At 30.1% G+C, this 16,864-nt stretch overlaps 1 protein-coding gene across 1 annotated transcript; it reads left to right on the top strand.

Moving 5' to 3' along the window:
- Positions 1–3,269: 3,269 nt before the first annotated feature.
- On the top strand, positions 3,270–14,750 carry LOC130470574 (uncharacterized). Its single transcript, XM_056840942.1, has 23 exons — positions 3,270–3,713; positions 3,801–3,833; positions 4,007–4,066; positions 4,218–4,277; positions 5,543–5,599; positions 6,225–6,281; positions 6,376–6,438; positions 6,690–7,522; positions 7,612–7,728; positions 7,822–7,929; positions 8,201–8,428; positions 8,509–8,568; positions 8,654–8,758; positions 9,034–9,475; positions 10,122–10,449; positions 10,540–10,713; positions 11,165–12,192; positions 12,601–12,759; positions 12,839–12,998; positions 13,294–13,422; positions 13,526–13,669; positions 13,749–13,946; positions 14,125–14,750. Exons 1-23 carry the CDS (start codon positions 3,655–3,657, stop codon positions 14,227–14,229), a joined length of 4,707 nt encoding a protein of 1,568 aa, XP_056696920.1. The 5' UTR covers positions 3,270–3,654; the 3' UTR covers positions 14,230–14,750.
- The last annotated feature ends 2,114 nt before the right edge of the window (positions 14,751–16,864 follow it).

A 16,864-nucleotide genomic window follows, 5' to 3' on the forward strand; every position in this document is an offset into this window, starting at 1 on the left:
GTTTGTTACGTGGAATAATCTTTCCTTTTACAAACTTATTATACTATTATTTTTTGTGCCAACTTTTAATTTTAATTGGTCCAATTTTTTCAACTCATTAAATTTCTTTACAATTTCCCAAGTATGTTAAGTTAGCAAGTTTTGTGCTTTTTCATTATTGGTTCATTTTGATAAATAAAACAATCTTATTGGTTGTTGTAATGATTAGTGGATTGAGGTTTTACTGGGTTTATTTTTTTAATAAAAAAGAAAAAGAATCTTTATTTTACGTTAATAAACGTGCAAAAGTCTAAACGTAACAAACAAAAAGAAACGGAGGGAGTACTTTTTTCGTTCCGAAAATATCGCATCATGGTTGACTTTTACTTCTCTAACTATTACTTTGACTCTTAATATCTCAAATTATATGCAAGTAAAAATTATAAAAAATTAATATTTAGAAAAAAAAATATGTTACAATTCTAACATGAACTCACATGACTAAAAAGTTTCTTACGTACGAATCACGTAAAGTGGCCAAAGTCGTAGTGTGAATAGAGTAAAAAATAAATGATGCGATATTTCCGAAACGGAGTAAGTATTACTCCCTCCGTCCCGGAATACTCGACCCGGTTTGACCGGCACAGAGTTTAAGGGACTTGAATTGACTTATTTAATTTAATAGGTAGTAGTTGATAGTGGGGTATTATTTTAATGTAGTTAGTGGGAGGTGTGTTAAGAGGTGGGGTTGGGGGAGAGTAGGGGTTGGATTTTTAATTATTTTTTGTATGGAGTAGGGGGTAGGTGAGTTAATAGGGGTGGAGTTAGAAATAATATAATATTGTTAGAATATTTCCATTTTTAGAAACAGGTCAAGTATTAAGGGACGGCCCGATAAGGAAAACAGGTCAAGTATTCCGGGACGGAGGAAGTAATAGTATGTGGTATTCACATATTTTCTCTCACATTCTATGATTTAAATTAGTAAAACAGACAAAACTATCAACTCACACTATTTTATTTTACTCCCTCTGCTTCTTTTTGTTCATTATGTTTTTCTTTTTGGGAATCTAAAAATGTTATTTACATTTCATTTTATATTATCACATAAATGCTTTAATATTCTATCAAAATTTGTGTCTTATGATTAGTTTACCCAGTCAAATACATTGGGTCGTTTAATCTCTCACACTTTTCTATTGGTACATTAAAATTTTCTCATTTTCCCAATATCATAATTTTGATAAGAATTGAAACATTATAAATTAATGCAATTTTTCTTATTTAAATAAAAAAAATAGAGGAATCTCAATGCACATTAATTAGTCGTTAATACACGGATAAAATGCCAAATGTAAAGAACAAAAGAAACGAAGGAAGTACATTCTATCTTAATAAAGTGAAAAATGTAGTATGAGACAATCTTTTAGGAACATAAAAAATATTTTAGAGTATCCCTAGATTTGAGCAAGTTTGCGCAATACTCTATTTTATGGTACTCCATTTTTCTTACTTGCTCTATCTCTATTTCTCTCAACCATATTTAACCGGATTTATACCTCCCAAATTAATTATCTAGGTAAGATTACTACCTGAGTTGTAGCAATATGTGACTTATAAACATATTTAATCTATACTAATATATTAAAAGGCGTTTATAAGAACGTATATGTGTCACGTAGGTCTCTCCTTATTACGCCACATCACCATTAACAAGCACCATGACATATCATTGACAACCAAAAAAGCATTTAACAAGAATCGAAAACCGCACCTCATGAATTAAAAGTTATATTTCTTACCATCTTAGCTAAATATAATGTATGTTATATATTTCTATGTAATTACAAAATATAATCTTTTTAAATAAATAGTAACAAAATAAATAAAATTGAATTAAAAAAAAAAACAAAAGGGAATAAAATACTGAACTTATAAATATACAATTCTTCTCTTTTTATCTTATGCTTAAAAAACTTGTGGGAATGGAATGTAATTATTAGTACAGAAGAGAGAAACATTGATGTAGTTATAATAATAAAAAATCACGAAGAAGAGGAATCAACTTTTTTTTTGGATATTGAGCATAGATTGGAAGGTTGTTTATCGGTTGTTGATCTTACGCCACCACGACAATCCGTTAACGATACCACCTATATGGACTTATATTTACAAAAAGTAAACCCCATTAAAAATAAAACCCGAAGCAACGCTCGGACCACACACTAGTTTATAACCATATCATGGGGGAGGTCATGGTAAGCCACCAACCCATAATTTCGCTCATGCATGTGTAGTTGTGTACATCATTTTCAACCTATTTGTACAATTTTGCTAAAGCATTACTCCGTAATAAAGTGAAATCAAATACTTTTCCCTTTTTTTTTAAATGCACCTTTTTAAATTTGACACTACTCAATACTCATACACTCTTTTATGCATTTTTTTTTTAGATTTTGTCTTTGAGGAAAAATATATACGAAATATATAACTTTATTAGATTAGTCTCTAAATATGCTCCTAAAATAAAATATTTATAGTTTTTACTGATGTATATTTCCTTCGTTTTATAATAATGTTTCTCGTGTTCATTATTCATATGGTCAAAGTTTAAAATTTCGAACGTAATTGGCCAGTAAAAATATTAACTAGTGGGATCTCATTGAATTCTTTTCCATCTATATTTTCTAAATATTATATTTTTATAAATCTTATTAAAGAAAAATTAAAACTACTAATGATCAAATTAGTGCTTAATTTGGAAACGCCGAGACCACACATAATAAAAAGTGAAAAATATTATAAAACAGAGAGAATACTACATATTACATACGTAGTACGGGTATTAGATAATGATTAGTTAAAATCGTGAAATCGGCAAACATGCAAACTCAAGTGGTGCAATTATATAAAAACGGAGTAAATATGTGATAATCTTTTTAAGGGAGGAGGTAGTAATGTAGTATGGAATTATGGACTATGGAATATCTCTTTATTGCATTATCTTAGACATTTTCTTTGTCGTGTCGTCTTTGGTACGGAGTACTTCCATTCCTCGTAGCTCCTCAAGTCAGTGGTGTATCTTGTTTTGTCGTTTTCTACACTCCAAATAAAATCAAAGTTGTTTGGGCTCCCAATTGATATTCAATTGGGCCACTAAGTCCAAAGCCCAATAGCTCTAAACAACAGCATCAAACCTTACCACTATATCCCTAATTGCTATACCCAGGTACAGCCAAGATGGCTGTACCCCCTGCCCAAAACGACCCGCAGCGTCGTTTGGGTAAAATACCCAGGTACAGCCAACTTGGCTGTACCCCCTGCCATTGTTAGGCGCGTGAATCCCACGCGCGGGTAGTTAATTTTGAAAAAAAAAATGGCACGTGAGGGTAATAATTTCGCGCAGGAATGGCCTATAAATACAAAAAAAAAAAAGGAAAATCATTTCGAAAACCGTTCAAATTCTCAACACGCAAAAAATTTTCTCTCTCCTCTGCCCACTCTTCTACTTCGTTGTTTTCTCTCTCTTAAAACCGCCATTAAACTTCCTGCAACCACCTCAATCAACTTTCTCTCTCTTCAAACCGCTACTAATCTTCATTATTAAAGCTGAATTTCCACAAAATATCAAGAGAAGAAATCTGTGACTTCTTTTTACTGAAAAAAAAGAGAAAAATGGATGTTCGTGACGAAATTGACATGAACAAGCTTCAAAATCCACCGAAAAGCAAAAAGTAAGTAATTACAATTGATTCTGATGTTTCGATTTTATTTTCGAACTAAAATGAAATCTAATTTTGCTTATTTTCGTTCTATTTCAGAAAAACGAAGATGCCGAAAGAAAAAAAGGAAACGTATGTAATTTAATTTCAGATTTCCAACATGCAACTGTTTTATTACTTAAATATTTGTTTAATTCAGTTATTTTCAGTATTTTTCTTTATAATGTTCAAGTAATTTCATTATAATGGTCAATTTTTTGGTTTATGATGTTAGCAAACCCTAACTTCTGATTTTTTGGCTATAGGACTGGAAGATCTAGTGAAGAGCAAAAAATCGGGAATGCAAAGCAACTAGACATGAAGGAGTAAGTTATTTTAAGTTTTCGTAGATAAATTCATTTTAATTTACATATGTTCAATCAATTTTATGTTAATGTTCAATCGTTTTTAATTTAATGTTCATTTTCGTTGCGTGATGATTTAACCAAACCCTAACTATTGGTTTTTTGATCACAGAACTGGAAAATACGAAATTGAGAAGGAAATTGAAGCTGAAAAGCAAATAGACACATTCCAGTAAGTAATTTTTATGTTTTTGAATATCTATTTCTATTTAATTTGCGAATGTGCCGTTTTTGACATTTGATACAATACAAATACAAATTAATGATACATTGTTCATATTCATAGAGATTTAACAATAATCTTATTGATGATTAAAATTTGGATTGGGAATGTCAATTAATTTAAATATTATTATAATAATGTAAATGTGATGAACTTTTGTCGAGTTTTTCTAATCTTATGTTAGACGTTCAATTTATGTGTAAAATGTTCATATTGTTTAAGCTAGATATTCATTTTGGTCCACTGAGTTTTGTTCATTCCTCTGTAAAATAAATTAAGTCTTTAGAACTCATGATAACTATCTTATGCAAAATGTTCAATTGATTATAGCAGAATATTCAATATCTTTTTGGAAAATGATCATATATTCCAAACTGGATATCCTTTTTGGTCTACTGAGATTTTCTTTAGGAATACTGAATTATTTCGAATGTTATATATATAATTAAAATAATTTGAACATTTGTTCATTCATATGTCCAAAAACTAAATCCAGAAATCATGGTAACTGTCTGTCTCCAAAATGTTCAATATATTTTGATAAAATATTCATTTTCTTTTTATAAAATATTCAATATATTTTGATAGTTCATTTTCTTTTTATAAAATGTTCAATTTTTTTTCTGGAATATATTTTGTTACAGAGTTTTGTTTTGGAATATACTATGAATTATTTCTAGTATTATATTCATAATGGAAATGTTCTTTGTACTAATATTCAATTTTTCTACAGTAAAATTTTAAATCTACACTCATCTGCGAAAAATGTTCAATTTATTTTGCTAAAATATTCAATTCCTTTTTATAAAATGTTCGTTTACTCTGATATACTAAGTTGGTTTAGAAATCTTCAATTATTTCAACTACTATATTCATAATTTCAATGTTTGAACTTTTGTTCATTTCTTCAGTCCTTTTTATTATTAAAACTCATGATAACTGTTTTTATGTTAAATGTTCATTTTGTTTTCATAAAATATTCATTTCTTCAAACTGAATTTTGCTCTGGACACTCATTAGTTATACATTTATAAAATCTAGAGAACAACCACAAAGGTTAATAGTCAAATTTAAGCGAAGACCAACTAAATCCCAGCCAGAGGTTCAGAAAGTATTAAGGTATAAGATAATATCAATTTTTTATTAAATTTGAATGATTTTTAATATTATATAATATAATGTGTGCATTAACATCATATTAATAAAAAATACAGTGAAGGAGATGGGAAGGCATGTACAACTTCTGAGACAGAAGTTCAAAAACCATTGAGGTATAATATAATGTCCATTTTTTACTACATTATGCATGTAATATAAATGTTCTTTTTCTTAAAGTTATTTGTTCAATTGTGTATGGCTTAATATTCATTCATAAATTGAAAGTTTATCTCATCTGCGTTTATGAATTATGTTCAAAAAATTTCCTCCTTGTGTTCAAAGTTTTTATGAATTATGATCAAAAAATTTACTTATTATGTTTAAAGCTTCTCCTATATGTTCAAAGCTTTTCTCCATTGTTCGTTCAAATTTTTTAACCTTTATGTTCTAAGTTTTTAGTCATATGTTCAAAGCCTTTCTTTCTGTTTATATCTCAGTCAAACTATTTGGTTATAATATGTTCAAAGCTTTTCTCCATTTTGTTCAAAGTTTTTAACCTTTATGCTCAAAGTTTTTAGTCAAATGTTCAAATTTACCTATTATGTTTAAAACTTTTCTCCATTTTGTTCAAAGTTTATTACCTTTATGTTCAAAGTTTTTACCCTAATGTTCAAGTTTTTAGTCATGGGTTCAAATTTCACAGTATAATATAATGTCCATTTTTAGCTTTTTAAATAATTTTTTATTAATTTTATATAAAATGACTTGTACGTTTACACCTTACTATTCAAATTACAGTGAAGGAGATAAGAAATCTTCGTCAAAATCACAGCCTGAAGTTCAAAAAACATCAAGGTAAAAATTAATATGAATTTTCAATTTAGTTGAATCGTTCATAATTTTTATATAAAATAGCATGTATATTAAAAATATATTATTCAAATAACAGTGAAGAAGATCAAGAAGAGTCTTCAAAATCTTTGGTACAAAGAAAGATTGCTACAAAAAATAGGTAGAATTTGGCATTTTTTTACAATTCATTTTCTTCTGCATATTTGTTCATAATGGTTTCATTGTTTGTTCATTCATTTGGAATTGTTTGTTCTTTATTTTATATGGTTTATTCTTTATTATTGAACGACTCTTTCTTTCTTCTTTATTTGTAACTTTATATATAAATGATATTTTACATACGTTTTCATATATATGATCACACATTTGTCGTTTTAATTTATTGAATTTTTTTTGTTCTTTGTTTATCAGGGGCAACAACTTACTGAAACAACTTTTAGCAAAGAGCATAAAGCAGAACAACAAAAAAAAGGCTGCACAAATGGTAGCTGCAGCTGCTGCTGCTGCAATGGCCAGCAAAGAAGCTGACAAAAGGATAGATACAGCTGCCGTTGCAGCACAAATAGAAGCTGAGAAAATGGCACCTGCAGCTGATGCAGAAGACAAAAGAGTCGCTCAGGAAAAGGCGTCTGCAGCTGAGAAAGAAGCCAAAAGAGTGGCTGAGGAAAAGGCATCTGCAGCTGATGCAGAAGCGAAAAAACTGGATGAGGAGAAGGCATCTGCAGCTGATGCCCAAAGAGAAGCTGAGCTGAAAGAAGCTGAAAACAAGAGGATCGAGGCTAATAAGAAGAAGGAAGAAGAAGATAAAGCTGAAGCAATGAAGAAGGATTTAGAGGAAAGAAAGAAAGAATATGAAGAAAAAATGAGCCAGCTTATGGCTAAAAACAACAAAGAGTTGATAGAGGAAGCGGAAAGGAAAGAAGCTGAGAGAAAGAAAAGAGAAGATGAGAGAAAGAAAAAAGAAGACGATGATGCCACAAAAGCAATTGCCATGGTGGTTGAAAATGTAAATGCTTCAGAGAGTGAAGCTCAAACCATTGGTGGTAAAGGCACAAAAAGAGGAAAGAAGACAACAGCTACCAAGAAGAACACCATTCTAAGTATTACTATGGATGAAGAACTACAAAAGAAGTTGCACAACATATCAGATTCATACAATCCGAGAAGAAGTACAAGATCAATGGTGAAAGTGCAACAAAATGTTGGTGCTGAAGTAGTTAGCAAAGAAGAATTTGAAGGCAAAGGTAACTATTTACATTGTTCAATCTTATTTCAATAAATATTCAAAATATATTATTATGTAAGTTGTACTTAGTATTTGTTAATAATGTAGATGTTTCTGGAGTTACTTCCAAAGTAACAAATACTCCAAAGAAAAGGAAAGCGGCTGAGAAAGAAGATGAGGATGAGCCTTTGAATGTTGAGATAATAAAAATAAAAAAACAAAAAGGTAAACATATTTACAAAAAAACAGTGTTAAAAAATAATTTAAGATAATTGATAAAATGTTAATATGTTAAATACATTGTAATTTTTTTTACAGGAGTTGAAAAAAAAGCACCTGTTAAGGGAAGAATTCTTCCTCTTAGGAGTGCATTGAAAAGAAATAAGAAAAATGATATTGAAGAAGTGAAAGAAGAACAGAAAACAGGTATTACATTTAACATTGTTCAAAGTTTTTTCAAAGAACGTTCATTTGGTTATCATAAAATGTTATTTTTGTTTGGATAAAAATTCTTTCTGTTTTTATCTCACAGTTATTCAAACTATTTGGTTATATGTTCAAAGTTTTTCTCCATCATGTTCAAAAGTTTTCTATATTAAGTTCAAAGTTTTCTCCATTATATTCAAAGCTTTACTATTTCGTTCAAAGTTTTTGGGTAATATGTTCAAACATTTTTACTATTTTGTTCTGTTCACAGAACTTGCAAAAGTCAATGTTAAAGGAAAAAGGAAAATGAAAAAAAGAAAGGAAGAAGAAGAAGAGGTTCAAGAAGAAGAGGAGTTAGAGGGAAATGATGAAGAAGAGCAAGAAGAGGAGGAAGAACAAAATGAGGAAGAAGAGGAAGAAGAGGAAGAAGATGAGGAAAATGAGGAAGATGAAGAATGGGAAGAAGAAGAAGAAAAAGAACAAAACAAGATGCCAAAAGGTATATTTAGTATACTAAAATATTAAACATTGTATTACATGTTTATCAAAACTTCTTAATTGTATGTTCTTCTCCAACAGAGAAAACAGTACCGGTGAAAGAGAGGTTGGTTCAGTTTGAAAAACAAAGACAAAAAATAGGTAAAATTAAAATTTATTTGTTCTCCATAAAATTAAAAATTCTACAATTGTTATTAAAACTTACTTATACGTGTTCCTTTTCCAGCATCAAAAAGAACAGCAGCAAAAGCAAACCTACCTGCTGAAAGAAAAACAAAAAGGAAAATAACTGATGAAGAATATGAAGTGAAGGAAGAAAATATAGAAAAAGGTAAAATAAACTCTTCCTTTCAACAGTTCCATATGTAAGTATAATAATTGATGTTATTTAAAATGTTCATTTTGTTTATATAAAATGATCAATTTTCTTAAAAAGAATGTTCAATAGTAAAACAAGTAATGTTTAATATATTTAAATAGAATGTTCATAATTACAATACATAATGTTCAAAATTTTGAAATACAATATTCATTATTGAAATAATTAATGTTCTACAAAATTTTGAAATACAATATGCATCATTAATTTTTGGTTTTGTTAATCAGCTTTAATTGTGGAACGGGAGGTTTCCCCTTTGGCGATGATTACCAAAGAAGTTCCTGCAAAAAAGAAACCAAAGAAATCAATTGCTGTTTACAAGGAAAAAGTAGCAGAAGAAGAGGAAGAAAAAACTGGAGTTAGAGGAGGACATGGAAAATTCATCAGTTTCATTTCCATGATGAATGAACAGAAGAAGGAGGCCGTTCGGAATATCGGTCTAGGAGCATTGCTAGATTTCCAGCTACCTACTTCATCCCAACAATTTGTTACATGGCTATGTAACAACTTTGAGGAAAACAGCCAATATCTTTATCTGCCGAAGAATGAGAAAATCCTGATAGAATTTGAGGACGTGAAAAAGATATATGGCCTTCCTAGCGGTGAAGTAGACATAGTTGAGGCAAAGTCTGACAAGGCTAGTGAAGAGTTTTCTGCATTCATGGCAAGGTAAATGATCTTAAATCTATACTTATATTTTCAATATATTATAGACTTCAAAAATCTAACTGCATTATGCATGTACTACAAATGTTCTTTTTCTTAAAGTTATTTGTTCAATTGTGTATGGCTTAATATACATTCAGAATTTGAAAGTTTTACTACAATTATAATGAGAAAAAGTTTTTTCTGTGTTTCTCATAGAATTATTCATAGTTTTTCCTTCTTATGTTCAAAGTTTTTATCAATTATGTTCAAAAAATTTCCCTAATATGTTTAAAGCTTCTACAATATGTTCAAACCTTTTCTCCATTATGTTCAAAGTTTTTTTCCTTTATGTTCAAAGTTTTTAGTCTTATGTTCAAAATGTTTTCCTTAATTAAATTTTGTTCATTAACAAAAACAGATGGAAGAAGACAGTAATACATGAAAAGTGGAAACCTAAATAAATTTTGTTCATATTTATTAAATTTTGTTTTTCTTAATTAAATTTTGTTCATATGTCTATGCTTGTTCTTTTTCTATAACCCTGATTCATATAATTGTTCATAATTGTTCATAGTTGTTGTTGAGTTTGTTCTTTCTTTTTATATTGGTTGTTCTTTCTGTTTGGGAATGTTTATCTTAATTAAATTTTGCTCATTTAAATAAACAGTTGGAAAAAGATCTTTGGGAATAAGGTCCCATCAGTTCAGAAAATTTTAAATTACTACAGTCAAGAAGACCAAATTGAGGCTGGACCGGATGCAAATTTCATTACAAGCTTCTTGGTGGTCACTGTCAACACGTTGATCAAGAGCACGTTGTCAAACCAAGCATACTTCAAATTTTTGTTCTCAATGATGAATCATGAGCAGATCCGGAACTTGAATTGGTGCAAGTATGTGTGGGAGGCACTGCTCTCAACTACTGCACAGTATAAGAAAAACCTGAAACAAAAGGACAAAGCAACATTTTTCACAGGACCATTGCCGTTATTGACGGTATAACTTCATTTACACCTTCTAAATTGATGATTTTAATGTACTTGATCAATCTTAGGGATTTTCTAACACTTATACTTTGTATGTCAGATTTTCTATTTTGACAGAGTTCAAAGAATGAACTTTTTTCCTCCAAGACGAATTCCACTTGTGTCCTGCTGGACAAAGGAAATAGGACACAAACGGAATAAATTGGAGGAAAGTGGCTTTGGATTGGGGAAGGTGTTACCCAAAATCAATATTGAAGAAAAACAAACTCGCAAGGTATTATTAAATACATCAAATTCTAATAGATTAAATTTAATTCTTCTGCCAAATATAAATATGGGTAATATTAATTTTATGTTCCTTCCTTTAATATGTTAAATAATATTTTTAGAACATATATAAATAAATGCTCATAACCCTTTGCTTAAATGTTCTTTATTTTTGCATATAATGTTCATACCTCTCTAAGACATATCATAACATAACATAATGAAGAATTTGTGCAATATATAAAGATAAAATGTTCAAACTTCTTTAGTTATTTATTCAAACTGTATCAATAAATGATAAAAAATAAGTGTTCAAGCCTATTTATTTATATATTGTATATGTGCACAAGTGTCATTCAGTATATATAGTTGTTCATACTTCTACTTTTAAATGTTCAAACTGAAACACCTAAAAGTTTACTATTCCCTAATATATGTCAATGGGTTTTAAAACACAGGAGTTTATGGATGAGTTTGTCGGTATAATTCAAGCTGTTGGTGACAATTTGTCAAAGCTTTCTGATTCACTGAAGAAGGCGCAAGAATTCTTCCCAGGAAATGAGTTGGTATCTAAAGTGGAAGAGTTCTTGTCAAAAATGGCAAAAGAACCATCATTAAGCCAAGATGAGTGGTCTGATGACTTCATTAAGGCTCTGTTGGAAAAAGAAAAGGAGTTGTTGGATGCAATTGAGCTGGAGAAAAACAAAGCAAAAAAGGATAAGCAGAGATATGAGTATGATATCAAGAATGCATTCGACTTGGGACTTTCACCATCACCGATAATAGATGATGACAAGTTGAAACGTGAGAAAGCTGGTACATCCACCTCTACGCCAAATTTGTCACTTGAAGAAATAGATGAATCTTTGGCTTCTGCTATGCTGAATCTAAAACAAAGAAGGGAGGAAGAGAAAAAAGAAAATGAAATTGCAAAAGCTAAGAAAATGATGCAAGCAGAATCAGAAGTGAGTGAACCAGCTTCAGAAAAACCAAAAACAACAGTGGAGGAGATTGTTGTACAAGAAGAGAAGATTGTGAGCTCGGATGAAGCTACAGTGGAGCCTGAGTTGCATGTATCAGAAATGATGCCTGTAACTAATGTAATTGAAGAGGAGCCTGCACCAGAAGTGAGAAATGAAGAGGTTTCTGCACCACAAGTGATTGAGAAGAAGGTTACACCAGATGGGGTCGAGGAGCAGCCTGCAAAAAATAAGAAAAATGAAAGTGCTGAACCACAAGTGGTTGAGAACACGGTTGCACAACAAATGGTTGAGGAGCCAGCAGAACCTCATACTCCTACACAGTCGCAGGTGCAACAACCAGTGGAAGCTGAACTATCTGTTGGTGCAGAACAATCTTCTCTTCCTTCACCAAAAACTCCATTGAATGAAGTCTCAATATCAACATTAATTTCAAGCACAAAAACAGATTTGAAATTGGACGAAATTTTTGAAGACAAAGGAGAAAAAGAAGATGAAGGAGAAGGGTAAATTTTAACTGTATTAAAACTGAATTAGTATTTGTGAAACTTTGGTTATATTATGAAAACTATTTTAAAGACATAATAATGTTTTGGTTATTTAAAATGTCATAATAATATGTCATACTCTTCTAGTTTTTGTTCTATCCTTTTCAAACCTGTTAAATTTTTTTGGATCATTCTTTTTGAATGTTATGTTCTTTCTTTTTGTACCTTTTGTTCATTCTTTTTACTTTATATGTTCATACTCTTAATCTTATATGTTCATACTCTTAATCTTATATGTTCATTTTATAATTATGTTGATTTTTTGTTAAATTTTTGGTACTCTTAATCTTATATGTTCATATTATTAATCTTATATGTTCAATTTATAATTATGTTGATTTTTTGTTAATTTTTTTGTATATACAGAAATGAGAAAGGTGACAAAGGAAAAAGACCTCAAAGGATTCACAAACTACCGGCTGCCTTCTCTTCTCCATATTTGGTCAAGTATCGAGACTTGTTCAAAAATCTGGACACAATGCATCAAAGCCTAGCAGATTATGTCTTAAGTGGTCAGGACAACAGGTATTTTCTTTAATTTCACGTAAAAATAATTTAAAATTTAAATTCTTATACTTCCTCCTAATTTACTTCCTGTTTGTAGTGAGGTTCTTTATTTTGATGGATACAACTACATCAATAGAGAGGACATGAAAACACTGGTTGATGAAGTGGAAGTGGTTGACTGTGTGATTGATTCATGGTCAAAGTATCTAAATGCAAAGGGCCATAAAGATAAACTCTTCCTTTCAACAGTTCCATATGTAAGTATAATAATTGATGTTATTTAAAATGTTCATTTTGTTTATATAAAATGATCAATTTTCTTAAAAAGAATGTTCAATATTAAAACAAGTAATGTTTAATATATTTAAATAGAATGTTCATAATTACAATACATAATGTTCAAAATTTTGAAATACAATATTCATTATTGAAATAATTAATGTTCTACAAAATTAAGATAAAAATTACAAATGATTAAATTGAAATTTTCATTATCATTGTAACTAATTTTACATATATTTATAATTGAATGTTGATTATGTTTAAATGCAGCATATTATGTGTACAAACAAGGTGTGTCCAGCAGGATCCTCCTACGAAAAAAGGCTTGAGGATTTTAACAGAAGGGTTAACGAAGAACTGGTTAACTATAATTTCAAAAACATTCATCAATTTAAACAGGTAAACCTATATAACTACTAACCCATTCTTCAAACTTTAATGTTCATTTTAATGTTTGTAATTTGTTCATTGTTTTTAAGTTAAATAATTACCTCTTTTTCAGATATTCATCCCTGTTCTTGCTGCAAAACACTTCTATCTCCTAGTCATCAACCATTACAATGCAACTGTGGATGTAATTGACAACAGGCCTCTACCAAGAAATGTAAAATTTGAGGATAAATATGAGGGACACCCAGAAGTTGTGGTAAGAAATAAATCATTCATAAAATGTATATTTGAAACATCGTAGATAATTATCTTACATTTATGAACATAAATTCCAGTTGGATGCTTTTGCAAAATATATGGGCACATTTGGATATGAGGTAGAACCAATGCAAAAGTATGAAATGAATTTGGTCAAGATGAAATGGAGAAGCATGAAAGACTATACAAACTGCGGTGTGTATGTCATGAAGCACATGGAGACCTATACTGGTGATCCAGAACATGAATGGATATGTGACTTGAAGGCAAATGATGTAAGTTGAATTTTGTTCATTCTTCTTTTGTATTTTGTTCATTTATTTTTATTGTTTTGGTCTTTTCTGTTTTATTGTTCTGCCTGTTGAATTTCTTTTATATTCCTCAAATTTATAATTTAATATTTGGATTTTATAAAACATTTTTAATTTTTTTATTTTTATTTTTGATATACAGACAAATCAAATAAGGAAGCTTCGTGTCACTTTCTGTGGTCTCCTAATGCTTTCAAAGCAAAATGAAATGCATGAGTCAAACATAAATGAAGCATGGAGGAGTTAATGAAAAATTAAGCAGATAGTATTTCAAGGTTAACAAACAATAGATAGATTTTTAGTACAATGTAAAGACAATATTTTGGTATTTTGGTGGTTTGTTCAAAAACATATAACTTGGTGTTCATTTCCTTTATGTTTAATATTCAGTTTCCTTTGCTGTAGAAAATCCAATGCACAAACAAATACTCCAAATCAATAATGCATACAAAATAAATGTTTTTTAACTGCTTGATTGATGAAAGTTACATATAATGATTAATATCGTTAAACAATGTTCATTGTAAAAATAGGTAATAATCAATATGATTCATACAACGTTCAATTATTAAATTACTGATATTTATTGTATTTCAATAAAATGTTCATTATTAAAATACTTAATGCTCAAAATTTTCATATAGAATATTCACTTTGAAATACGTATTGTTCAAAACCTTTAAAGAAAACACATTAACAAATACGTATTGTTCAAAATCAAGTGAACAAAAGTAGATAATGTTGAATATATTTGATTAAAATGTTCATAAATTTCAGAAGGATGCCTTAAAAAACAAAAAAAAAATTCAAACATAAAATATTATGAAAAAAGGTGATGTTCAAAATGTTTGACCTCAATGTTCATTCTATTAAAACTAAATGATCAAACAGAAAAAGAGCACGTACTACTTGAACTAAATGTTCATTCTATTAAAACTATATGTTCAAAATGTTTGAACTCAATGTTCATTCTATTAAAACTAAATGTTCAACTCAATAATCAACAGTTACTAAATCATTGACTTTTAATGGCTTCTTCAGCAGCCATTGATTCATCAAAAAGAGCTAAGAAAGCATCATACTTAAATTTCAAATAAGCTTGATCATTAGCAGATTGATGAGATCCTTTAATACCCAACGGAGGTTTAGTAACCAATGAAACTTGAGGTCCTTGAACCTTAGATCCAACTTGAGTAATTTTTTCAGCCTGAATAGATCCGTGAACTGTAGGTACTACTTGAATAATTTCTGAAGCATGCATAGGTCGTTGAACTTTAGCTTCAGTACAAGATGGAGCTTTAGTAACAGATGAAACTTTAGTAAGCATCGGTGTTGGTGAAAGTCCCAAGTCAAATGCACTCTTGATATTATACTCAAATCTCTGCTGATCCTTTTTTGCTTTAGTGGCTGATGTTCCTTTAGTAGCCAATGGTGCTTTATTAACCGATGGTGCTTTAGTAGCCGATGGTGCTTTATTAACCGATGGTGCTTTAGTAGCCGATGGTGCTTTAGTAGCCGATGGTGCTTTAGTAGCCAATGGTGCTTTAACTTTTGTACATGCATCGGTTTTAGTACTTCCATGAACATATGAATCATTTGATGTTTCATTTGTTGAATTGTTTTCCTAAAATTGACACAAAATGTAAAGACATTCAAAAACAGAAATTTAAATATTCACTTTAAAGAATTAAATATTAATATCTACCTTGTCCGATGATTCTACATTTTTATCAACAGCTGCACCTCTTCTAAAATATTTTGGAGGTGGCTTTGGAAAAGAAGCATCAACCTGAAATAATATAGTGATCATTTATCAAGTAAATGTTACTATATTTATAACTAAATGTTCAAACTTCGCAAGAAAAAAAACCTGAAATAGTGATGGATCTAGTACAACTAGATCAGATGAGTCACTAAGAGAATTAGAAAAAATCACAGGAGCACCAACTTCATCCAACTCCTGCAAAAACCAAGCAAAAAAAAAAAAAAAAAAAAACAAAAATGTTCAATTAGTTATAAGCAAATGATCAGTTTATAAAACATATATGTTCAATATTAATAAATATTTACCATGACTGCAGATTGAGCCTTAAACCTTGTTGCATCTGTAAATTTTGCTTTCCTCCTCCTCCAATTCCCTTTAGCTTTATTGTAGATTTTCTCAACTGTACCCTTCAATCTGTCATTCCTCTCACCTTTTTTCCTTAAATTCTGTGGGTTTTTTACTAACGGCACAAAGATATCTTCACCCTCTTTAGGATCAGAAAAATCAATAGTACCCCTAATACTCTCCACTTTTTCTTTTAAAAGACCAAAGGCAGAATCAACCTCAGCCCTAGCTTGAAGAGAATCTTGACTAGACATAACAAGCTTAACAAAATTCCTAAGGGTCTGTGCCCTCCAAACAGAAGCCGCAACTATATTAGACTTTTCCCCATCATCTTCAACCAAATGACTGCACATAGCCGCTTTTGTCCACCTCTTCAATATATAAAGATTGGGAATCTCTGGGACACAATGCACATGATAAACACGAAGCGCATGAGAACATAAAAAACCCATTTCAGTAAAGTACTGACAAGTACAATCCACTGCAAAAGTCTCTTGGTTAAACCGAACTTCATGTTTAATCAAGTCTTTTTTAGGCCTCCACACATAATAACTTTTCTCTATAGCTGTGTTTCCACGTATTTCTTCTTGAGAACATGCCATCCCTTTAAGAAATTTTTCTTCAAACAAAACATATGCTTCTATAGTGTAAATCTTTCTCGCATGAAGAAGAATTCCGCAATTTGCAGCTGCAACTTCTGGTCTACCTTTCCAATTTCTGTAGTCATGACCATTCTCTTTGCTCCTCCAATCAGAAATAACATCCAAAAAAA

This window comes from Spinacia oleracea, chromosome 3 (assembly GCF_020520425.1).
Source record: "Spinacia oleracea cultivar Varoflay chromosome 3, BTI_SOV_V1, whole genome shotgun sequence".
Classification (NCBI taxonomy): Eukaryota; Viridiplantae; Streptophyta; class Magnoliopsida; order Caryophyllales; family Amaranthaceae; genus Spinacia; species Spinacia oleracea.